General features: G+C 35.1%; 2 protein-coding genes and 1 long non-coding RNA gene across 12 annotated transcripts; 2 read left to right on the top strand and 1 right to left on the bottom strand.

Moving 5' to 3' along the window:
• Nucleotides 1-142: 142 nt before the first annotated feature.
• On the top strand, nt 143-6,025 carry LOC107635064 (TMV resistance protein N-like). 3 transcript variants are annotated; one of them, XM_088485203.1, is made up of 6 exons: nt 143-994; nt 1,698-2,808; nt 2,891-3,181; nt 3,283-3,460; nt 3,605-5,129; nt 5,633-6,025. In XM_088485203.1, the coding sequence occupies exons 1-5, from the start codon at nt 489-491 to the stop codon at nt 4,720-4,722; spliced, it is 3,204 nt and encodes a 1,067-aa protein (XP_088341329.1). In that variant the 5' UTR covers nt 143-488; the 3' UTR covers nt 4,723-5,129; nt 5,633-6,025. The 3 variants fall into 3 exon arrangements, with proteins under 3 accessions (XP_088341329.1, XP_016193912.2, XP_088341331.1); XM_016338426.3 differs by having other exon boundaries at nt 3,283-5,129; XM_088485205.1 differs by lacking the exon at nt 2,891-3,181 and having other exon boundaries at nt 3,283-5,129.
• Nucleotides 6,026-6,211: 186 nt separating this feature from the next.
• LOC107635059 (TMV resistance protein N-like) lies at nt 6,212-13,274 on the bottom strand. 8 transcript variants are annotated; one of them, XM_088485208.1, is made up of 7 exons: nt 12,721-13,251; nt 10,751-11,855; nt 10,225-10,518; nt 8,488-10,138; nt 7,942-8,050; nt 6,657-6,903; nt 6,212-6,466 (listed from the first exon to the last, which is right to left on the bottom strand). In XM_088485208.1, exons 1-4 carry the CDS (start codon nt 13,182-13,184, stop codon nt 8,747-8,749), a joined length of 3,255 nt encoding a protein of 1,084 aa, XP_088341334.1. In that variant the 5' UTR covers nt 13,185-13,251; the 3' UTR covers nt 6,212-6,466; nt 6,657-6,903; nt 7,942-8,050; nt 8,488-8,746. The 8 variants fall into 8 exon arrangements, with proteins under 8 accessions (XP_088341334.1, XP_016193908.1, XP_088341332.1 ...); XM_016338422.3 differs by having other exon boundaries at nt 6,212-6,903; nt 12,721-13,274; XM_088485206.1 differs by having other exon boundaries at nt 6,212-7,743; nt 12,721-13,270.
• Nucleotides 13,275-13,666: 392 nt separating this feature from the next.
• On the top strand, nt 13,667-16,957 carry LOC148569341 (uncharacterized). The gene is made up of 2 exons (XR_015881082.1): nt 13,667-13,807; nt 15,529-16,957. It is a non-coding gene; the product is annotated as an uncharacterized LOC148569341 (long non-coding RNA).
• Nucleotides 16,958-17,241: the final 284 nt, after the last annotated feature.

The following is a 17,241-nucleotide window of genomic DNA, read 5'->3' as shown; positions in this document are numbered from 1 at the left end:
CACATTTGATTTCATATATGATACATCGATACTTTCCAGGCAAGAACCAATTCCCCATTTTGTTTAATTATTTACAACAATGAACCACATATTCGACATGTAGGCTTCATTTACTTTATTAATTTCTAGGCGCTTTATTTGCAAAGTCGAGCGCACTTTCTATACAAAATTTCCTTCCTCCTTCTCACAACATGAACAGTAGAATTCGCAAAGAAAAATAATGTTTAATTTTACAACTCTTTTGTATATCTCTTCCACACTTCCTTTTATGAAAGGTGGTGCATCATGCATGTTTACTTAATAGTTTTTAGTACTCAGCATCGCGTGGAGCCTAAGCACAACCGAGTAGCTTCCACTTTCCTTTCTCGATTCACACAAATTCCTATTGAGCGGTCTGCTAATAATAAAACTAAGGGTAATAAAACCATTACTCAACCACCACTCTGCTGTTGCCTTGTTTGAGATACAGTTTTTCAAGCTTGAAACGTATGGCGTCCTTTGTAGGCGATGAAGCCTCTTCTAGCTCATTAATGCCACGACCATGCACCTATAAGGTGTTCTTAAGTTTTAGGGGAAAAGACACTCGCAAGGGATTCACTAGCCATCTCTATGCCGCACTTGTCAACAGGGGAATCACAACTTACATTGATGACAAGAATCTTCGCAAAGGCGATCTTATTTCAGATGAACTCCTCATAGCAATTGAAGAGTCTATGTTTGGTGTGATAGTTCTCTCACCGAACTACGCTTCCTCCAGATGGTGCTTGGATGAGCTCCAGAAGATTGTTGAGTGCAACAACAACCTGGGGCTACAGATTGTGGCAGTGTTCTATCATGTCAAGCCTTGTGACGTCAGGCATCAAATAGGAGCCTTTGAAGAAGCTTTCAAGAAACATGAACTCAGATTTGGACAAGAAAGTGACAGAGTTAGAAGATGGAGAAACGCGTTAAAACAAGTTGCCAGTTATTCAAATTGGAACTCTGAACAATTCAAGTAAGTTATCTCACTATTAAACTCATTTGTTTTGCTGTCCTATATTACGTGCCATAAATATGAATATAGACTGTCATCTTTCTTTAATGATGTGAGCGAAATCTAAATCTTGGAGCTGTATAATTTGGATCTGTTCTAAATCAAATATCTTTCAGATTATAGTAGTTTTAAAACTTACACGTATAGTCATATTCCAATCGCCGGTTTTATACTTCTATCAATTAATGAGGTTATATTCGACTTCTATAGCCCTTATCAAAAAAAAAAAAAAAATCAACTTCTATAGCTAACAATTAACCATTAACCAATGTCGTAATGAATTCGTTTACATTTAAGGTGTGATGCTATCTGTTTACATCTAAGAGACGATGTAACATAATTGTTTAGAGGAGGAAGAATGATATTGAGTTGGAAGGAATATTAGAATGACAGGTATCATCTTAGTTATCAAGAATTTACCTCTCTACAACTTTGATATCAGATTTTTTGTATTCTAATAGATAGATAGATAGTTAAATAGATGTGCAGTGGAAACTATTAAACAAATTGAGAAAGAATAGAAATTTTGGAACACTTATATTATTCTCCTTAGGATTTTGTTTTCCTATTCTTGGAAGTTCTTTTTCTATAAGAAAGGTTATTGTTACTTCATTTTGTTTTTCATTATTGCCAAACTTGACACAAAAAATGCTTTCTTGTATAGGAACGAGGCCATACTCGTTGAAAGTATTGCTCAACATATACATGAAAGATTGATTATGAAATTACCATCTTCTATGAAGAATCTAGTAGGGATTGATTCAAGGTTGGAACAAGTTGTTAGACACATTGGTCTTGGGGGGAATGATGTTCGCTTCATTGGCATATGTGGAATGGGTGGCATAGGTAAGACAACTATTTCTAGAAGAGTCTATGAAACCATTAGAAGTGAATTTAAAGCTAGTTGCTTTCTTGCCAATGTAAGAGAGACATGTGAGAAAAGAGGTATTGTTCAAATCCAGAAACAACTTCTTGATCGTACGAACATAAATTCTGATACTAGTTTCCACGATGAGTTTGAGGGAAAAGCTATAATTTGTGACTCTTTGTGCCACAAGAAGGTCCTTCTAGTTCTCGATGATGTAGACGATGGAGGCTTATTGGAGAATTTGGCTGGTGAAAAAGATTGGTTTGGTCCTGGAAGCAGAATAATAATCACAACTAGAGATAAACATGTACTAGAAGTGCACGGAGCAGTCAATAGAATTTGTAAGGTTGAAGGGTTAGAGCAAAATGAAGCACTTGAACTCTTTTGTTTGAAAGCTTTTAAAAGGCCAAAACCTGAAAAAGGGTATATGGATTTGTCCAAAGAAGTGGTTGAGTATTGTGATGGTCTTCCGTTGGCACTCGTAGTATTGGGTTCCCATCTTTGTGGACAAACCATTGATGTTTGGCGCAGTGCTATTGAGAAAATAAAGAGCTTTCCTCATGACAAAATTTTTAATACATTGAAAATAAGTTATGATGGTTTAGATCATTCGGAAAAGAATATCTTTTTAGATATCGCTTGCTTTTTCAAAGGACGTGAGAAAGATTATGTAACAAATATATTGAGAAGGTGTGGTTATCATGCTGAAGCTAGCATTTCTGCTTTAATAAATAAATCTTTGCTCAGTATAATAAATGATGATAAGTATGCCGATATGTTGGGGATGCATGATCTGCTTGAAGATATGGGCAAACATATTGTAATTCAAGAGTCTCGTGATGATCCTAGCAGGCGAAGTAGATTGTGGTCTTACACGGATGTTGATCTTGTACTTGCACAAAACAAGGTACTTGCCTTTTTCTTTTTAACAATTGTATGATGTATAGAGTTAAGATAAGAATTTGAAACTGAATAAATATTCTATGTAGGAAAATGAAGCAACTCATAGCATCGTTCTATATAATATGTACTCGGAGATTGAAAGAAATTGGGGAGATTTGGATATAAGAGATTTATCTTTCTCAAATATATTCAAGCTAAAGCTTCTCATTTTAGATGGTGTGAAAGTTCCCATTCTCTGCGATATTCCTTGTACATTAAAGGTTTTGCACTGGAAAGGTTGTCCAATGGAAACTCTGCCCTTTACAGATCGAAGATATGAACTTGTTGAAATTGATTTGTCTTATAGCAAAATTGTACAGTTATGGGATGGAAAGAAGGTAGACCTTTTCATGAAAAACTCTTATGAAATTTTATTACATAAACATGTCCAGCAACAAATAGTAACCATGTGGTATTTCTTTTATGTCTGTTTTTTTAGGTTCTAAGACTGTTACAGCACTTGAATCTATCCTTCTGTGACAAGCTGAAGCAAACGCCAGATCTTTCTGGGGCGCCCAATCTTAAAACACTTAATCTTCATAGATGTGAGGAGCTGAATTATATTCATCCATCTCTCGCACACCACAAAAGCCTTGTTGAATTGAATTTAATGAACTGTAAGAGTCTTGAAACACTTGCTGATAAATTGGAGATGAGTTCACTCGAAAAACTATATCTGTTCTCCTGCAGTAGTTTGAGAAGACTGCCAGAATTTGGGAAATGCATGAAACAGTTATCGATTCTTAATCTGACACTTACAGGTATAGAAGAGTTACCGACGACGCCTGGAAGGTTGGGTGGCGTATCTGAGTTGGACTTGAGTGGATGCAGAAAGCTTACTAGTCTTCCCTTATCACTTGCATGTTTCGTTGGCCTAAAGAAGTTAGAGTTAAGTAGATTTGTGGAGCTTAGTTGTGTTCCATACAGCACTCATGGGTTAGAGTCCCTCACAGCTTATGATAAGTCTGACAACCCAAATATAGTTGGACTTTTGTGTTCTCTCTCTCGCCTCACCTCTTTGAGTACCCTGAAATTACGCCGATGTTTTCCCACTTCTAGAAAAGAGTCGACCATTTGCTACAATCTTGGCCACTTAACGTCGTTGACGGATTTGGATTTATCGCGCAACTATTTTTTAAGAGTTCCAATAAGTATCCATGAACTTCCCAGGCTTACACGTCTGAATCTAAATGATTGTCGTTTTCTGAAGGTTTTACCAGAGCTTCCATCAAGTTTACGAGAATTACAGGCACAGCGTTGTCATTCACTGGATGCATCCAACGTGAATGATGCGATATCAAAGGCGTGTTGTGGCTTTGCAGAATCAGCTAGCCAAGATCGTGAAGATGTCTTGCAAATGTTGATCCCTGGGAAGGAAATTCCAGCTTGGTTTGAGCATCAGGAACAAGATGATGGAGTATCAGTGTCATTCCCGCATAATTGCCCTTCAACTGAAATCATGACGCTTGCTCTCTGTTTCCTATTAGATGGCTTCACGTTCTTACAAGGACAGCCATCGGTGGTCTGCAACGGTAAAGAATTCATCAACACGAGTTTATTGAAGATGTCGCCGGGGACATCTTCTAAGCAATTGTTCATTGTCTGCCTGAACGGTTTCTGTTTTAGTGACCAGTTATGCCAAGACAATCGCTTCCAAATGCTAGTTCCCAGTTGTGGTTACTTTAATAATATCCGAGTGCTTAGCTCTGGAGCATGTTGGGTGATTAAGCAAGACATTGAAAGTTTCAAGAAAAGAAAATCCCAAACAGGGAAAAGGAAAGCAACTCTTGAACTGGATATTGACATGATCTCACATTCTTCACCTTCCAGGAAGAAGATGTTGGTGGTTGCCCCTCCACTGTATGAAGAAGAGGAATAGCGTGCCGCCACAGCTGAGGGCGCTATTTGCCGTTTGGCATCTCGCAAAAGCTCTGACCCACCTCAACTCTTATCTCTCTTCCCATTGCATCCCGCTTCCCACAGCACTTAGTTCTCACAGCTCATCAGCTTAGATCTCTTCAGCTAAATGGTTCCCCAGATTTGAAGCTTTAGATAGGCCTCATTGCATCCATCCAACTGCCATAGGAACCCCAGAAAGAAATATAAATCTTGGGCACAAATGGAACAAGTGAACGGCGTATATATATTTGGGGGCTGATACTAGTCGTTCTTTAGAGGTCTTGTGCTTACGAAATTTGGGCATTTGTTTCTTATGGAGAATTATATCTACTGAAGCTCTCCTTTATGTCACCTTCAAGGTTGCTTCGGTTAGTCCTCAAAAATCAGGTAATTTATTCTATTTTTTATGTATCTATCTCGCTTGGCTTCAGTTAAGTTGAAATTAAGATTAATTCAGTTTATAAAAATATGGGTATTTGAAATTTAAAAATACTATTCATACACTAAAATCAGTTATTAAATTAACTACTAATATATTTGTGTATAAAATACATGTGGTTTAATTTATTTTTAGAGAAAATTTCATTCTCCTCTCTAAATTACACTTCCTTTCCCTCTCTGTAAAATATACACTCTCCTCCTTTATAATTTGTAAAAAACCTCCTCTTTAATCTATTTTAATTTTGTTTGTGTTAACTAACGTCAACTTGAAACCAAAAAAAAAAAAAACTAACGTTAACTTTATCCATTTTTTAAAAAAAAAAAAAAATTATTTTTTACAAAAATACTCTTTAACAAAAATTTTATTTTTTTGTGATTAAATTTTGTTTACTAAAACATCTTTTAATAAATTATTTATCTGCTGATTAAATTGTATTCATGTGGACCAGGGTGAAGTACTATCAAGCATTGGAAAGCAATGTGTCACACTTTCATTCATTCATCTTCCACATTTGCAACAGATGAAAGTTGCTACTTTCTATTCCAACAAATCTTGATGTTCAGCAATGCTGGATGAGATTGTATCCGCCCTGCCCTGCCAGCCAAAAAGCCAACAATAAACTCCGGTCCCGCCAAATAGGTGGTCTAAAAATTCCAGTCTGCCCCACTTTGTTAGCAGTTAGTTAATAAGACTGTTAGCCGTTAGTGAAAGCTGGCAGGTTAATTAGAAGTCAGTAATAATCAGTAGTAGGACACGTGTAAATTATGTTATGAAGTAAGCACCATATCTATAACCATCTTCCATTTCGGTAATGAATGAGAAAATCCTTCTCATTTCCCCATGATTCACCATCGCTAAGTAATTTAGTGCACATGAAAAAACAACATAAATGAGAATGCCTTTCCAATTCAAGATGGATTGAGCTAATTCTAACATCATGGCAGCATACAGGGGAAAAGTAGCAAATATGAAAGCAGCAAAAAAATCCATGGTACTCTTCACCCGATGGAGGAAAGTACCGATTTCAGAATCAATAAATTCCACTATGAATAATTGATTATTGAACTATCAGAACTCAGAAGCATAACTAATATATACAAATGGATCTGCTCATGCTTTTACAATAAAAGACATATTACAAGATGTGTATTAGAAAGTTAAAAGAATAATGAAATCCTCAAACGTACACAAGCCTTCCTACAAATATTTCTAAACTCTATCTATATACCTTACTCTTATTCAATGGACAACCACCAATATGATTCGCAATGTTCTCAGGTCTCTACAATCAAGTGATGAAACCCATTCAGCAAATTGCTTCAAACAATCATTAGTATAAACAATATTATCAATAACGGTTCTTTGGAAATTAAAAGCCTTTCCTGGCTTTGTTGTAAAGGAAAACATTATCATATGTGTTATTAATTAATCCAATAACAAGAAATGACTAGGATTTTATTTTAAGCCACTACCACCAGTACACCGTGTGTTGCTTTGTGATGAGAGGTCCCTGGATATTCTGAAACATACCGCAAAGAACGACTATCACTCTATTTAGCAGGCTTTTACACCATTGCTGTTAAGATCATGTCAACGAATCCAAGCATATCTCAGAACTTCTTAACAGAGTAGGCAGGACAAGTATCCATTCTATAAGCTTAACAAAGCACATGTGAGTAAGGAGAAAGTTAAGTATCCAACCGGCTCTGTGATTTGAAGCTGATAACACAAAATAATGTCATTAGTGAGCTAAAAAACTAGGCAAAGAAAGCATTAGAATATATGTAGTTATGTACCCAAGCTTCAGTCCAGGATATAAATTGGCTTCAGCACTTATGTTAATTATCTGCATTAGCCCTTCATAAAACTTCATCATACATATTTAAATTTTTATATCATTTTCCTGATCATGTCACGAGATTTTTATTAGAAAAGAAGTTACAGCAAAGGAGGAAAAATACAATGATTCCTCCAATGCCAAGAAACTTTATAGAGCGTAATTGATCACATTTATTAGATTGAAGCAACAAAATTTTCTAGTACATCCATGCCTTTTCAGTCAATGTATCTTGCCTTCAGAAAATTATATTGTTCAAATCTCTACTTTATAAGATACCTATATCCCATAATTCTATCTGAATTTGCAATTTACTAGCAACTTAATATTGAAGTCTGCAGCATGGTACAATCAATTTATGATTACTACATCAACATTAACATATCTTTTAGTAATTTCACAAAATGAAAATTTTATTTTTATATCTTCATACCATGACTATAAAAGGAAATATCTTACACCAATATTAAGACCACAATTCATTTTTGACAACCATAACATTAGAAGTTTTCAAATTAAAGAAGGATACAAAATCAAAACTAGAAAGGCACTTGCACTGCTAATGTTTTGATACAATTCAAGATGAACTTGATTGAAAAATGGAAGATATAGAGGTATCTAGGCACAGAGAGTTGCTTTTGTCCAATGTGTATTGTTTTCTTTGAAAGCTGGACCTTGACATAGTTGTAAAGGAAAGATATTTGCAAATTGAAAAAATGTATCTGTTTTAAGACAAGAATCAGCATATTAAAGGCTTAACAAGCAAGAACTTTAAAGAATGTGTGATTAAAAATTAGCTGTTAATCAAACATTAGTAATCAAAGTTCTAACGAGGTACATCAAAGACATACCCCATAGCCTGGACAACATATAGGTTATTCTTTATCAGTAATCGCAGATCAAAACAACCGGAAACTTACAAGAATTGCAACTAAGTTGACATTCGTACTCGCTATGGCCTGCAGATTTTCTCCTTCCTTCTGTAATGAATCTGAATCTGTCTCGTTATTCTTGCTAAATCTCACTCTGCTGCAGCATCAAAAGATTAAAAAATTGTCAATCTCAAGCGATCTTCCTAAAAACCCTCCAACATAGTAAAAAAGTCACTATAACCTCATTGCGACAATTTCCACATAAAACCAAGGTTAAATTTTTTTTCCTCAAGATATGGAAAGAAAAAAAATAGAAAAGCCATCTCACATGAACTCAAATACAACATCCAAATGCTCAATTCATATTCGAAACATGCAATTTAACACACACGCACATTTCCAGTAATCACACAATACAAACTCTCCTCTATCAGAACCTGACACAGTACCTTCTCCAAAAATTGAAAGGAAAAGAATTACAAACTAAAATACGAAGTTCAAATACTCATATTTATATAAACTCAACTGATCTTCGGCTTGAATAATTTCAACTTAACCCAAGCCAGATATATCCATAAAAATAGAACTAATTACCTGATTTTTGAGCACTAACTGAAACAACATGAAAGGTGACATAAAGAACAACTAATATCAGCCCCAAATATATCTACGCCCTTCCCTTGCTCCATTTGTGCCCGAGATTTACATTTCTTTCTGGTATCACATTGCAGTGGATAGATGCAATGAGCTCTGTCAAAAGCTTCGGATCTGGCAAACCATTTAGCTAAAGAGATCTAAGGTTGGCAATCATACATGTAATATATTGAGAAACCTGTGTCATGAGCTATGCGAACTAAGTGCTGTGGGAAGCAAAGCGAAGAGATGCAAGTAATGTGGTAGCACGCTCTACCTCTTCTTCATACACTGGAGAGTCAACCACGGGCATCTTATTTCTAGAAGCTGAAGAATGTGATATCATGTCCATGTTCAGTTTAAGAGTTGCTTTTCTTTTCCCTGTTTCATATTTTCTTTTCTTCAAAAGTTGAACGTCTTGCTTGCACACCCAACGTGCTCCAGATCTTTTTACTCGGATTTCACAACAATCACTGGGAAACTGCAGTTGGAAGCGATTATCTTGGCATAACAGGTTACTAAAACTGTAACCATTCAGGCAGAGAATGAGCAAAGTCTTATAATATGATGACATTGACACCTTCAATAATCTCGTGTTGATGAATTCTTTACCGTTGCAGATGACCGATGGCTGTTCTTCAGAGTATTTGTCACCATCTAATAGGAAACAGAGAGCAAGTGCGATGATTTCAGTTGAAGGGGATGAGAGTGATACTCCGTTATCTTCTTCCTGATCCTCAAACCATGCTGGCATTTCCTGATATAACTCAGGCATCAACATTTGCAAGAAGTCTTCACGATCTTGGCTAGCTGATTCTGCAAAGACACAACACGCTTTTGATATAGCATCATATACCTTGGATGCAACCAGTGAACAACAACGGTCTGCTTGTAATACTCTTAGACTTGATGGAATCTCTGGCAAAACCTCCAGAAAACGGCAATGATATAGCTGCAGACGTGTAAGTCTGGGAAGTTCAAGAATACTTATTGGAAGTTGGCGAAAATCATTGTCCGATAAATCCAAATCCGTCAACGACGCTAAATGGCCGAGATTGTAAGAAAGGGTGCCAAAGCATACGTGTAATTTCAGGGTACTCAAAGAGGTGAAGCAAGAGAGAGAACACAAAAGTCCAACAATATTTGGGCTGTCAGAATAATCCTCAACTGTGAGGGACTCTAACCCATGAGTGCTGTATGGAACACAACTAAGCTCCATGAATCTACTCAACACCAACTCCTTTAGGCCAACGAAACATCCAAGTGACAAGGGAAGACTAGTAAGCTTGTCACATCCACTTAAGTCCAACTTAGACACACCAGCAAATTTTCCAGGTGTCGTGGGTAGTTCTTCTATACCTGTATCTGTCAGAATAAGAACCGATAATTGTTTCATGCCTTCCCCAAATTCTGGCAGTCTTCTCAATCTACTGCAGCCATATAAATTCAATTCAACAAGGCTTTTGTGGTGTGCCAGAAACGGGTGAATATAATTCAGCGCCTTACATTCACTAAGATCAAGTGTTTTAAGATTGAGAGCCCCACAAAGCTCTGGCGTTTGCTTCAGCTTGTGGCAGTTGGACAGATTCAAGTGCTCTAACTTTTTTAGAACCTGAAAAAACATAAAGAAATATCACATGGTTACTATTTTTGCAGGAAATGTAATAAAATTTGATAGAGCTCCTCATGAAAAGGTACCTTCTTTCCATCCCATAACTGTACAATTTTGCTATAAGAAAGATCAATGTCAACAAGTTCATAGCTTTGATCTGTAAAGGGCAGAGTTTTCATTGGACAACGTCTCCAGTGCAAAACCTTTAATGTACAAGGAATATTGCAGAGAATGGGACCTTTCACGTTATCTAAAATGAGAATCTTTAGCTTGCACATATTTGAGAATGATAAATCTCTTATATCCAAAACTCTCTGCTTCCCTTTAAACCCCCACTCCATCTTATTATATAGAACAAGGCTATGAGTTGCTTCAATTTCCTATACACACACAAATAAATAAATAAATAAACAATAGAATATTAAATACATTGTCAAATTGTTATTTTAATTCTATGCATCCTATAGTTGAGGAAAACAATACTTACTTTCTTTTGAGTAAGTACAAAATCAACATCCTCATAACACCATACATACAATATTTACTCATTATCGAATTCTTATCTTAATTCTATACATCATACAATCATTAGAAAAAAAAAAGGAAGCATACCTTGTTTTGTGCAAGTACAAGATCAACATCCTTGTAAGACCACAATCTGCTTTGCTTGCTAGGATCGTCGCGACATTCTTGAATTACAATATATTTGCCCATATCTTCGAGCAGATCATGCATCTCCAATGTCTCCTTGTAGTACTCACCAATAGTGAGCAAAGATTTATTTATTAAAGTAGCAATGCTAGCTTCTACATGATAACCACACCTTTTCCATATATTTGTTGCATAATCTTTCTCACGTCCTTTGAAAAAGCAAGCAATATCTAAAAAGATATTCTTTTCCGAATGATCTAAACCATCATAACTTATTTTCAATGTATTAAAAATTTTGTCATGAGGAAAACTCTTTATTTTCTCAATAGCACTACGCCAAACATCAATGGTTTGTCCACAAAGATGGGAACCCAATACTACAAGTGCCAATGGAAGACCATCACAATACTTAACCACTTCTTGGGACAAATCCATATACCCTTCTTCAGGTTTTGGCCTTTTAAAAGCTCTCAAACAAAAGAGTTCAAGTGCTTCGTCTTGTTCTAACCCTTCTACCTTACAAATTCTATACGTTGCTCCATGCACTTCTAGTACATGTGTATCTCTAGTTGTGATTATTATTCTGCTTCCAGGACCAAACCAGTCTTGTTCACCAGCCAAATTCTCCAACAAGCCTCCATCGTCTACATCATCAAGAACAAGAAGAACCTTCTTATGGCATAAAGAGTCACAAATTATCCCCTTTCCCTCAAACTCATCATCGAATCTAGTATCCGAATTTATGTTCATACAATCCAGAAGTTGCTTCTGTATTTGAACAATACCTCTTCTCTCAGATCTCTCTCTTACATCCGCAAGAAAGCAACTAACTTTAAATTCGCTTCGAATGGTTTCATAGACTCTTCTAGCAATAGTTGTCTTACCTATGCCACCCATTCCACATATGCCAATGAAGCGAACATCATTCCCCCCAAGACCAATGTGTCTGATAACTTCTTCCAACCTTGAATCAATCCCTACGAGATTCTTCATAGAAGATGGTAACTTCATAATCAATCTTTCATGTATATGTTGAGTAATGCTTTCCACGAGTATGGCCTCGTTCCTATACAAGAAAGCAATTTTTGTGTCAAGTTTGGCAATAATGAAAAACAAAATAGAGTAACAATAACCTTTCTTATATAAAAAGAACTTCTATTAGAACTTAGAAGAGGAAAACAAAATCCTAAGGAGAATAATATGAGTGTTCCAAAAGTTCTATTCTTTCTCAATTTTTTTTGTATTATGACTATTTTCTAATGCACATATATTTAACTATCTATCTATCCGATTTACAATACACAAATTTTGATACCAAGGTTGTGGAAAGTTAAATTCTTGAAAAAAGTTAAATACTTGATAACTGAGATGATCTCAAAATTTGCCATAATGTCGATAGCAAATTAGTAAACTATTCTAATATTCTTTCCAACAAAATCTCATTCTTCCTCCTCTTTAAACAATTACGTTACATAGTTTCTTAGATGTAAACGGGTAACATCACACCTTATATGTAAATGAATTCTTTACGTTACTGACCCACTGATTAATAGTTAATTGTTAGCTATAGAAGTTGATACCTCATAAGTTGATAAAACTATAAAACCAGCGATTGCTTTAATTTGGAATATGACTATATGTGTAAGGTTTGAGACTTTCCCTTATAAATAATAGTTGGTTACTTCATTGATGAGACATGATATTGTGAACAGTTAAATAGTTTGATATGTTTAACTAAACACCATCGGTGAAACATCAAAATGTCATCATTGATCACCTAAATAATATTGTTTAGATCTGAAAGAAATTTCATTGAGAACTGATCCAAATTATACAGCAAACACATGAGAAAAAAAGACTGTCTATATTCATATATATGGCAAATAATTTAGGACAGCAAAACAAATGAGTTTAATGGTGAGTTAGCTTACTCGAATCGTTCAGAGTCCCAATTAGAATAACTGACAACTTGTGTTAAGGCATTTCTCCATCTTCTAACTCTGTCACCTTCTTTTCCGAATCTGAGTTCATGTTTCTTGAAAGCTTCCTCAAAGGCTCCAATTTGATGCCTGACGTCACAAGGCTTGACATGATAGAACACTGCCACAATCTGTAGCCCCAGGTAGTTGTTGCACTCAACAATCTTGTGGAGCTCATCCAAGCACCATGTGGATGAAGCGTAGTTTGGTGAGAGAACTATGACTGCAAACATAGATTCTTCAATTGCTTTCAGGAGTTCATCGGAAATAAGATCGCCTTTGTGAAGGTTCTTGTCATCAATGTAGGTTGTGATTCCCCTATTGACAAGTGCAGTATACAGATGGCTAGTAAATCCTTTGCGAGTGTCTTCTCCCCTGAAACTCAAGAACACCTTATAGGTGCATGGTCGCGCCATTAATGAGCTAGAAGAGGCTTCAAGCTTGAAAAGCTGTATCTCAAACAAGTCAACAGCAGAATTGTGGTTGAATACTGATTTGATTACCCTTAGTATTATTATTAGCAGACCGCTCGAAAGGGATTTGTGTGAATCGAGAAAGGAAAGTCAGTGGAAGCTACTGGATGGTAGGTAGGTTTCACGCTGAGTACTAAACAAGTGGACCTGAGAGTGTCAAGCTTTGCAGAGTTAAGAAACGGTGTTAACTTGTTTTTTTATTCTCTCTTACAGAGTCATTATTTTTTCCAATTTCTCAATCTCTTTCCTAGTGGATAGTGTCTAGTGTGACCAGCCACTCTTTGCCTCTCTCACAGCTAAAACTTTCATGGCTTCTCCTTCCTTTCTTTGCTGACAACACTTCAATCTGTGCTTCTCCGTTGCTTTCATTCACGAGTCATGACCCTTCCTTCACTCCTCCATTGGAAGTAGATCTGAAGACCCACTAACCGAAGTGTGCCATGTTCCTCCATCACTGAGTTGGTGTTGCGGTTGCCATAACTTTGCGTCCCTTGCTGTCGTCGACAATCACATTGTGCCCCTCCTCCCACACCTCCTCCATACGCCACTTTCCCTTTATTTCTGAGGTAAGATTTGGGATTTTTTTTTAATTTCTTAGTTTTTATTTTTTGTTTTTGTTCTTGGTGTTTCTTCTGGTGAGTTTTCTTATTGCGTTGCTATTGTTATGTTCAACATTTTTTTTTTTGAGGGATTTTATTCAATATTCGTTCAGTGTGTTACAATACTCCTCTAATATTTGAAGTTTTGAATCTTCTTTTACATTATCAATATTGTAATATGCATTGACACAGTATTTTAAAAAATATTCTATTGATAGAGCTTTTATTGTATATTGATAGCATCAACGTTACATTTCCTTCATCATTTTTATTGTGGCATCATCGTCTCAGAGCCACTTCATCACCGTCTCAGGCTACAATCGTACCGTGTCGTAGTTATCTTCTCTTCATCGTGATTACTCTTTTGGTTGTCTATCTTAGATCAATTCATGTATTATTCTTTTATTGTGGATATGTTCTTGTTTCTATTCTTTAAATTTTTGTTTCAAATAGAATATTTTTAAGATATTTTAGAATTTTTATCTCTTATTTTAATTGTTATGTTCTTCTATTCTCCAAATGTTTCTAAATTGTCTTCAAATTTTGCCTCTATTTTAATTGTTCTAGTCTTCTATTTTTGCTCTTATTTTAGTGTTTTAAATTAAAATTTAAAATTTTATTTTTTAACTCATTTAAGTAATCTAATCTTAAAAGAACATCTTAATATTTAAATTTAATACTAAATAATATATTTGATTCTATTAATCAAATTTAAATTCACATTTCTGTGTTGTTTTTTTTAGTTACCAAAAAAAATTTAAATTCAAATTTTTATTTTTTAATTAATAAAACAATTTTAACTATTTAAAGAGTATTTCTATCATTTAAAATTATATGGAAAGTACATTTTAGTCTTTTAAAATCAAATTTAAATTTTAACATTATAAATTTATTAAAGAGTAAAGTATTCTTTTTGTCCCCAACGTTTAGGATAAGTCTCAAAATTGTCCCTAACGTTTAAATCGTCCTATTTAAGTTCCTAACGTTTTAAAATTGGCTCAATATTGTCCTGCCGTTAAGGATCTGTTAACACTTAACAGAATTAACGACAAGACAAAATTGAGACTATTTTAAGACGTTAGAGACGTAAATAAGACAAAAATGTCCGGGACAAAAATAATATATAGAAGTAAATTTTAATTTTATCCTTCAATAATATCAATTTTTTACGGTACATAGTTATTTAATTATTTTTTAATCACATCTAAGTAAATTACACTTAATTACATTACTTTCATTCTAAATAAATTTATTTTTTATAATTTTACTTTTAAAGATTTTTACTCTTAAACATTAAAGAATTTCGATACATTAGAGACAAAAGGTACAATTTATATTTTATTGTATATGTATTATTTTTTTCTTTTTTTTCAAGTTTATGTACTAGTCATTTTACAAAAATTTCATGATGAGTAAAAATCTTTAAGAGTAAAATTATAAAAAAAAATAAATTTATTTAGAATAAAAGTAATGTGATTAATTTAAATTTACTTAGATGTGGTTAAAAAATAATTGAATAACGATGTACCGTAAAAAATGATATTATTGAAAGATAAAATTAAAATTTATTTTTATGTGATGAGTTTGGAAAACTCTAAGACTAATATTTGTGATGAACAAACATTATTACTTTGATAAATAGCAAAAATATTAATTCACATATGCTAATATTGATTTTTGCTATGCAGATTTACTTGGGCCGGAAAAACAAAAGAAATTGTAGCAAGCCCATGTTAAAAGCAACATTCAGCATCAATACAAAATTTCTTACCTCACATGGCTGAATTGGTTGCTAAAATAATTGGGCCAGAACTCAAACATTATCATAAGCCCAATTAGTTTGAATCAAAATTTTATTGGGTCAGATTAAGCTACCAAGCCCAATTTCAATTTTGATGAATGTTTCCTTGCATGATCCGAATCCAAAATGCATCAGGAAAGCAAATGTTATCATTTGCCTCATGCTTTCCAACGGATTCCATACTTCACTTTGGGATGGATTTCAAATTTTAATATGCAAGCATTGGAAACATAAGTGAGAGAATATGTGTGACATGATTGATGTGATCAATGCAACACGCCACTCAAGCAAAGGGAAGTAAAAGCAAATCACATTAATTTGTTTTATTTCAACTAGTTGCTTTTACTTTAGCTCTACATTCTCTCTCATCTCTTTCTTCTCTTTGGACATTAACCAGGAAATAATAGAAGCCATGGAAGCTACATCTACTCACCGAAAAGAAGATAGAGCATGCATCAAGACCATCGAACTAATGATGGCAAGAAAACATAACAAAAGAAAAGTATGCTATGGCTAAGATCTACATCACTCTTGGTAAGATTCTGTGATGAGATCTTGGCTTCTTCATACCAAAAATGGTTGATGAAGATTCGGCCAGCAAGGAAGATCTTTGGAGGATGGCTTGTCTTTGATTCTGCTCAACCACCAAAGGAAGTAGCTAGAGTGGCGAAGTGATGGTAGAGGCAGAGATTGAAGCAGATGAAGTCATCATCATCATGAAGCATCAAGGGCCAGAAATCCATCTTGGAGAGCAAGCCAAGGATGGAGAGCTCAGATTGATGAAGAGTGATGACCAAGGAAGGACTAGAGGTAATTGCATGTTGGGTTTAGCATGGTTATCTCTTCTCTCTCTGTGTGGCCGAACCGGTTATGTGTGAAGGAAAAGAAGTTGACTTGGGTTTTTGGCTTCAAGTGTGGAGGCTTCTCTCTTCTATAAAAAGGGAGAACAGCCACTGTTTGGAGCAAGGAGAAAGTTTGAGAGTGCAAGGCACAGAATTCTCAGAGCTACCTGAGCTAACAGTTTTCTCTTCTCCTTCAATGTATTATATTTAGTATTTTTCTGTTTAATTTTGTCATGTCTTGAGTCTCATGGAAAAAGGCAAACAGTGAGGTTTGTATGAAAAATCCATAGAGCGGAAAAAGGCAGAGAGTGCAAAATTAAAAGAAAAAGCCATAGATGTCTTAGAGTTCCTTTGTTCATCTATGTTGTGTTTCATGATTCTGTGGGAATCCCCTTGTAAGTTGGGTTAGCACTTTACAGTTTGTAATCAGATTGATTATAGTGAAATTTCATCATGTTTGTGATGGAGACTGGATGTAGGATGCACTGCACTTAGCAGCTGAACCAGGATATATCTGGGTGTAATTTTCTTCCCTTCTCTACTCCATTTCTGTTTCTACTGCACAGGAGCAAAAACCAAAAATATCTCGTGCCAAGTGACGAGACAAAAAGAAAAGTCTCGTGGCTATGGACGAGACAAAAGAAAAAGTCTTGTGTGAACTGATAAGCTAAAAAAAAAACAGAAAAGTCTCCTCTAAGTCCAGCAAGTGTTAGCAAGCAAAAAGGGGCTAAGATTCAACCCCCCCTTCTCTTAGCCAC

Source organism: Arachis ipaensis, chromosome B4 (genome assembly GCF_059453495.1).
Source record: "Arachis ipaensis isolate K30076 ecotype BB chromosome B4, ASM5945349v1, whole genome shotgun sequence".
Taxonomy (NCBI): Eukaryota; Viridiplantae; Streptophyta; class Magnoliopsida; order Fabales; family Fabaceae; genus Arachis; species Arachis ipaensis.
This window is presented reverse-complemented; position numbering and strand designations above follow the sequence as displayed.

Bases quoted from the DNA above. Each gene is read 5' to 3' on its own strand.
- LOC107635064 (XM_016338426.3), top strand. From the start codon at position 489: ATGGCGTCCTTTGTAGGCGATGAAGCCTCTTCTAGCTCATTAATGCCA. The intron at 995-1,697 runs GTAAGTTATCTC...TTTCTTGTATAG, and splicing joins TGGAACTCTGAACAATTCAA to GAACGAGGCCATACTCGTTG. The intron at 3,182-3,282 runs GTAGACCTTTTC...CTGTTTTTTTAG, and splicing joins AGTTATGGGATGGAAAGAAG to GTTCTAAGACTGTTACAGCA.
- LOC107635059 (XM_016338422.3), bottom strand. From the start codon at position 13,184: ATGGCGCGACCATGCACCTATAAGGTGTTCTTGAGTTTCAGGGGAGAA. The intron at 11,856-12,720 runs GTAAGCTAACTC...TTTCTTGTATAG, and splicing joins TGGGACTCTGAACGATTCGA to GAACGAGGCCATACTCGTGG. The intron at 10,139-10,224 runs GTACCTTTTCAT...ATGTTTTTTCAG, and splicing joins AGTTATGGGATGGAAAGAAG to GTTCTAAAAAAGTTAGAGCA.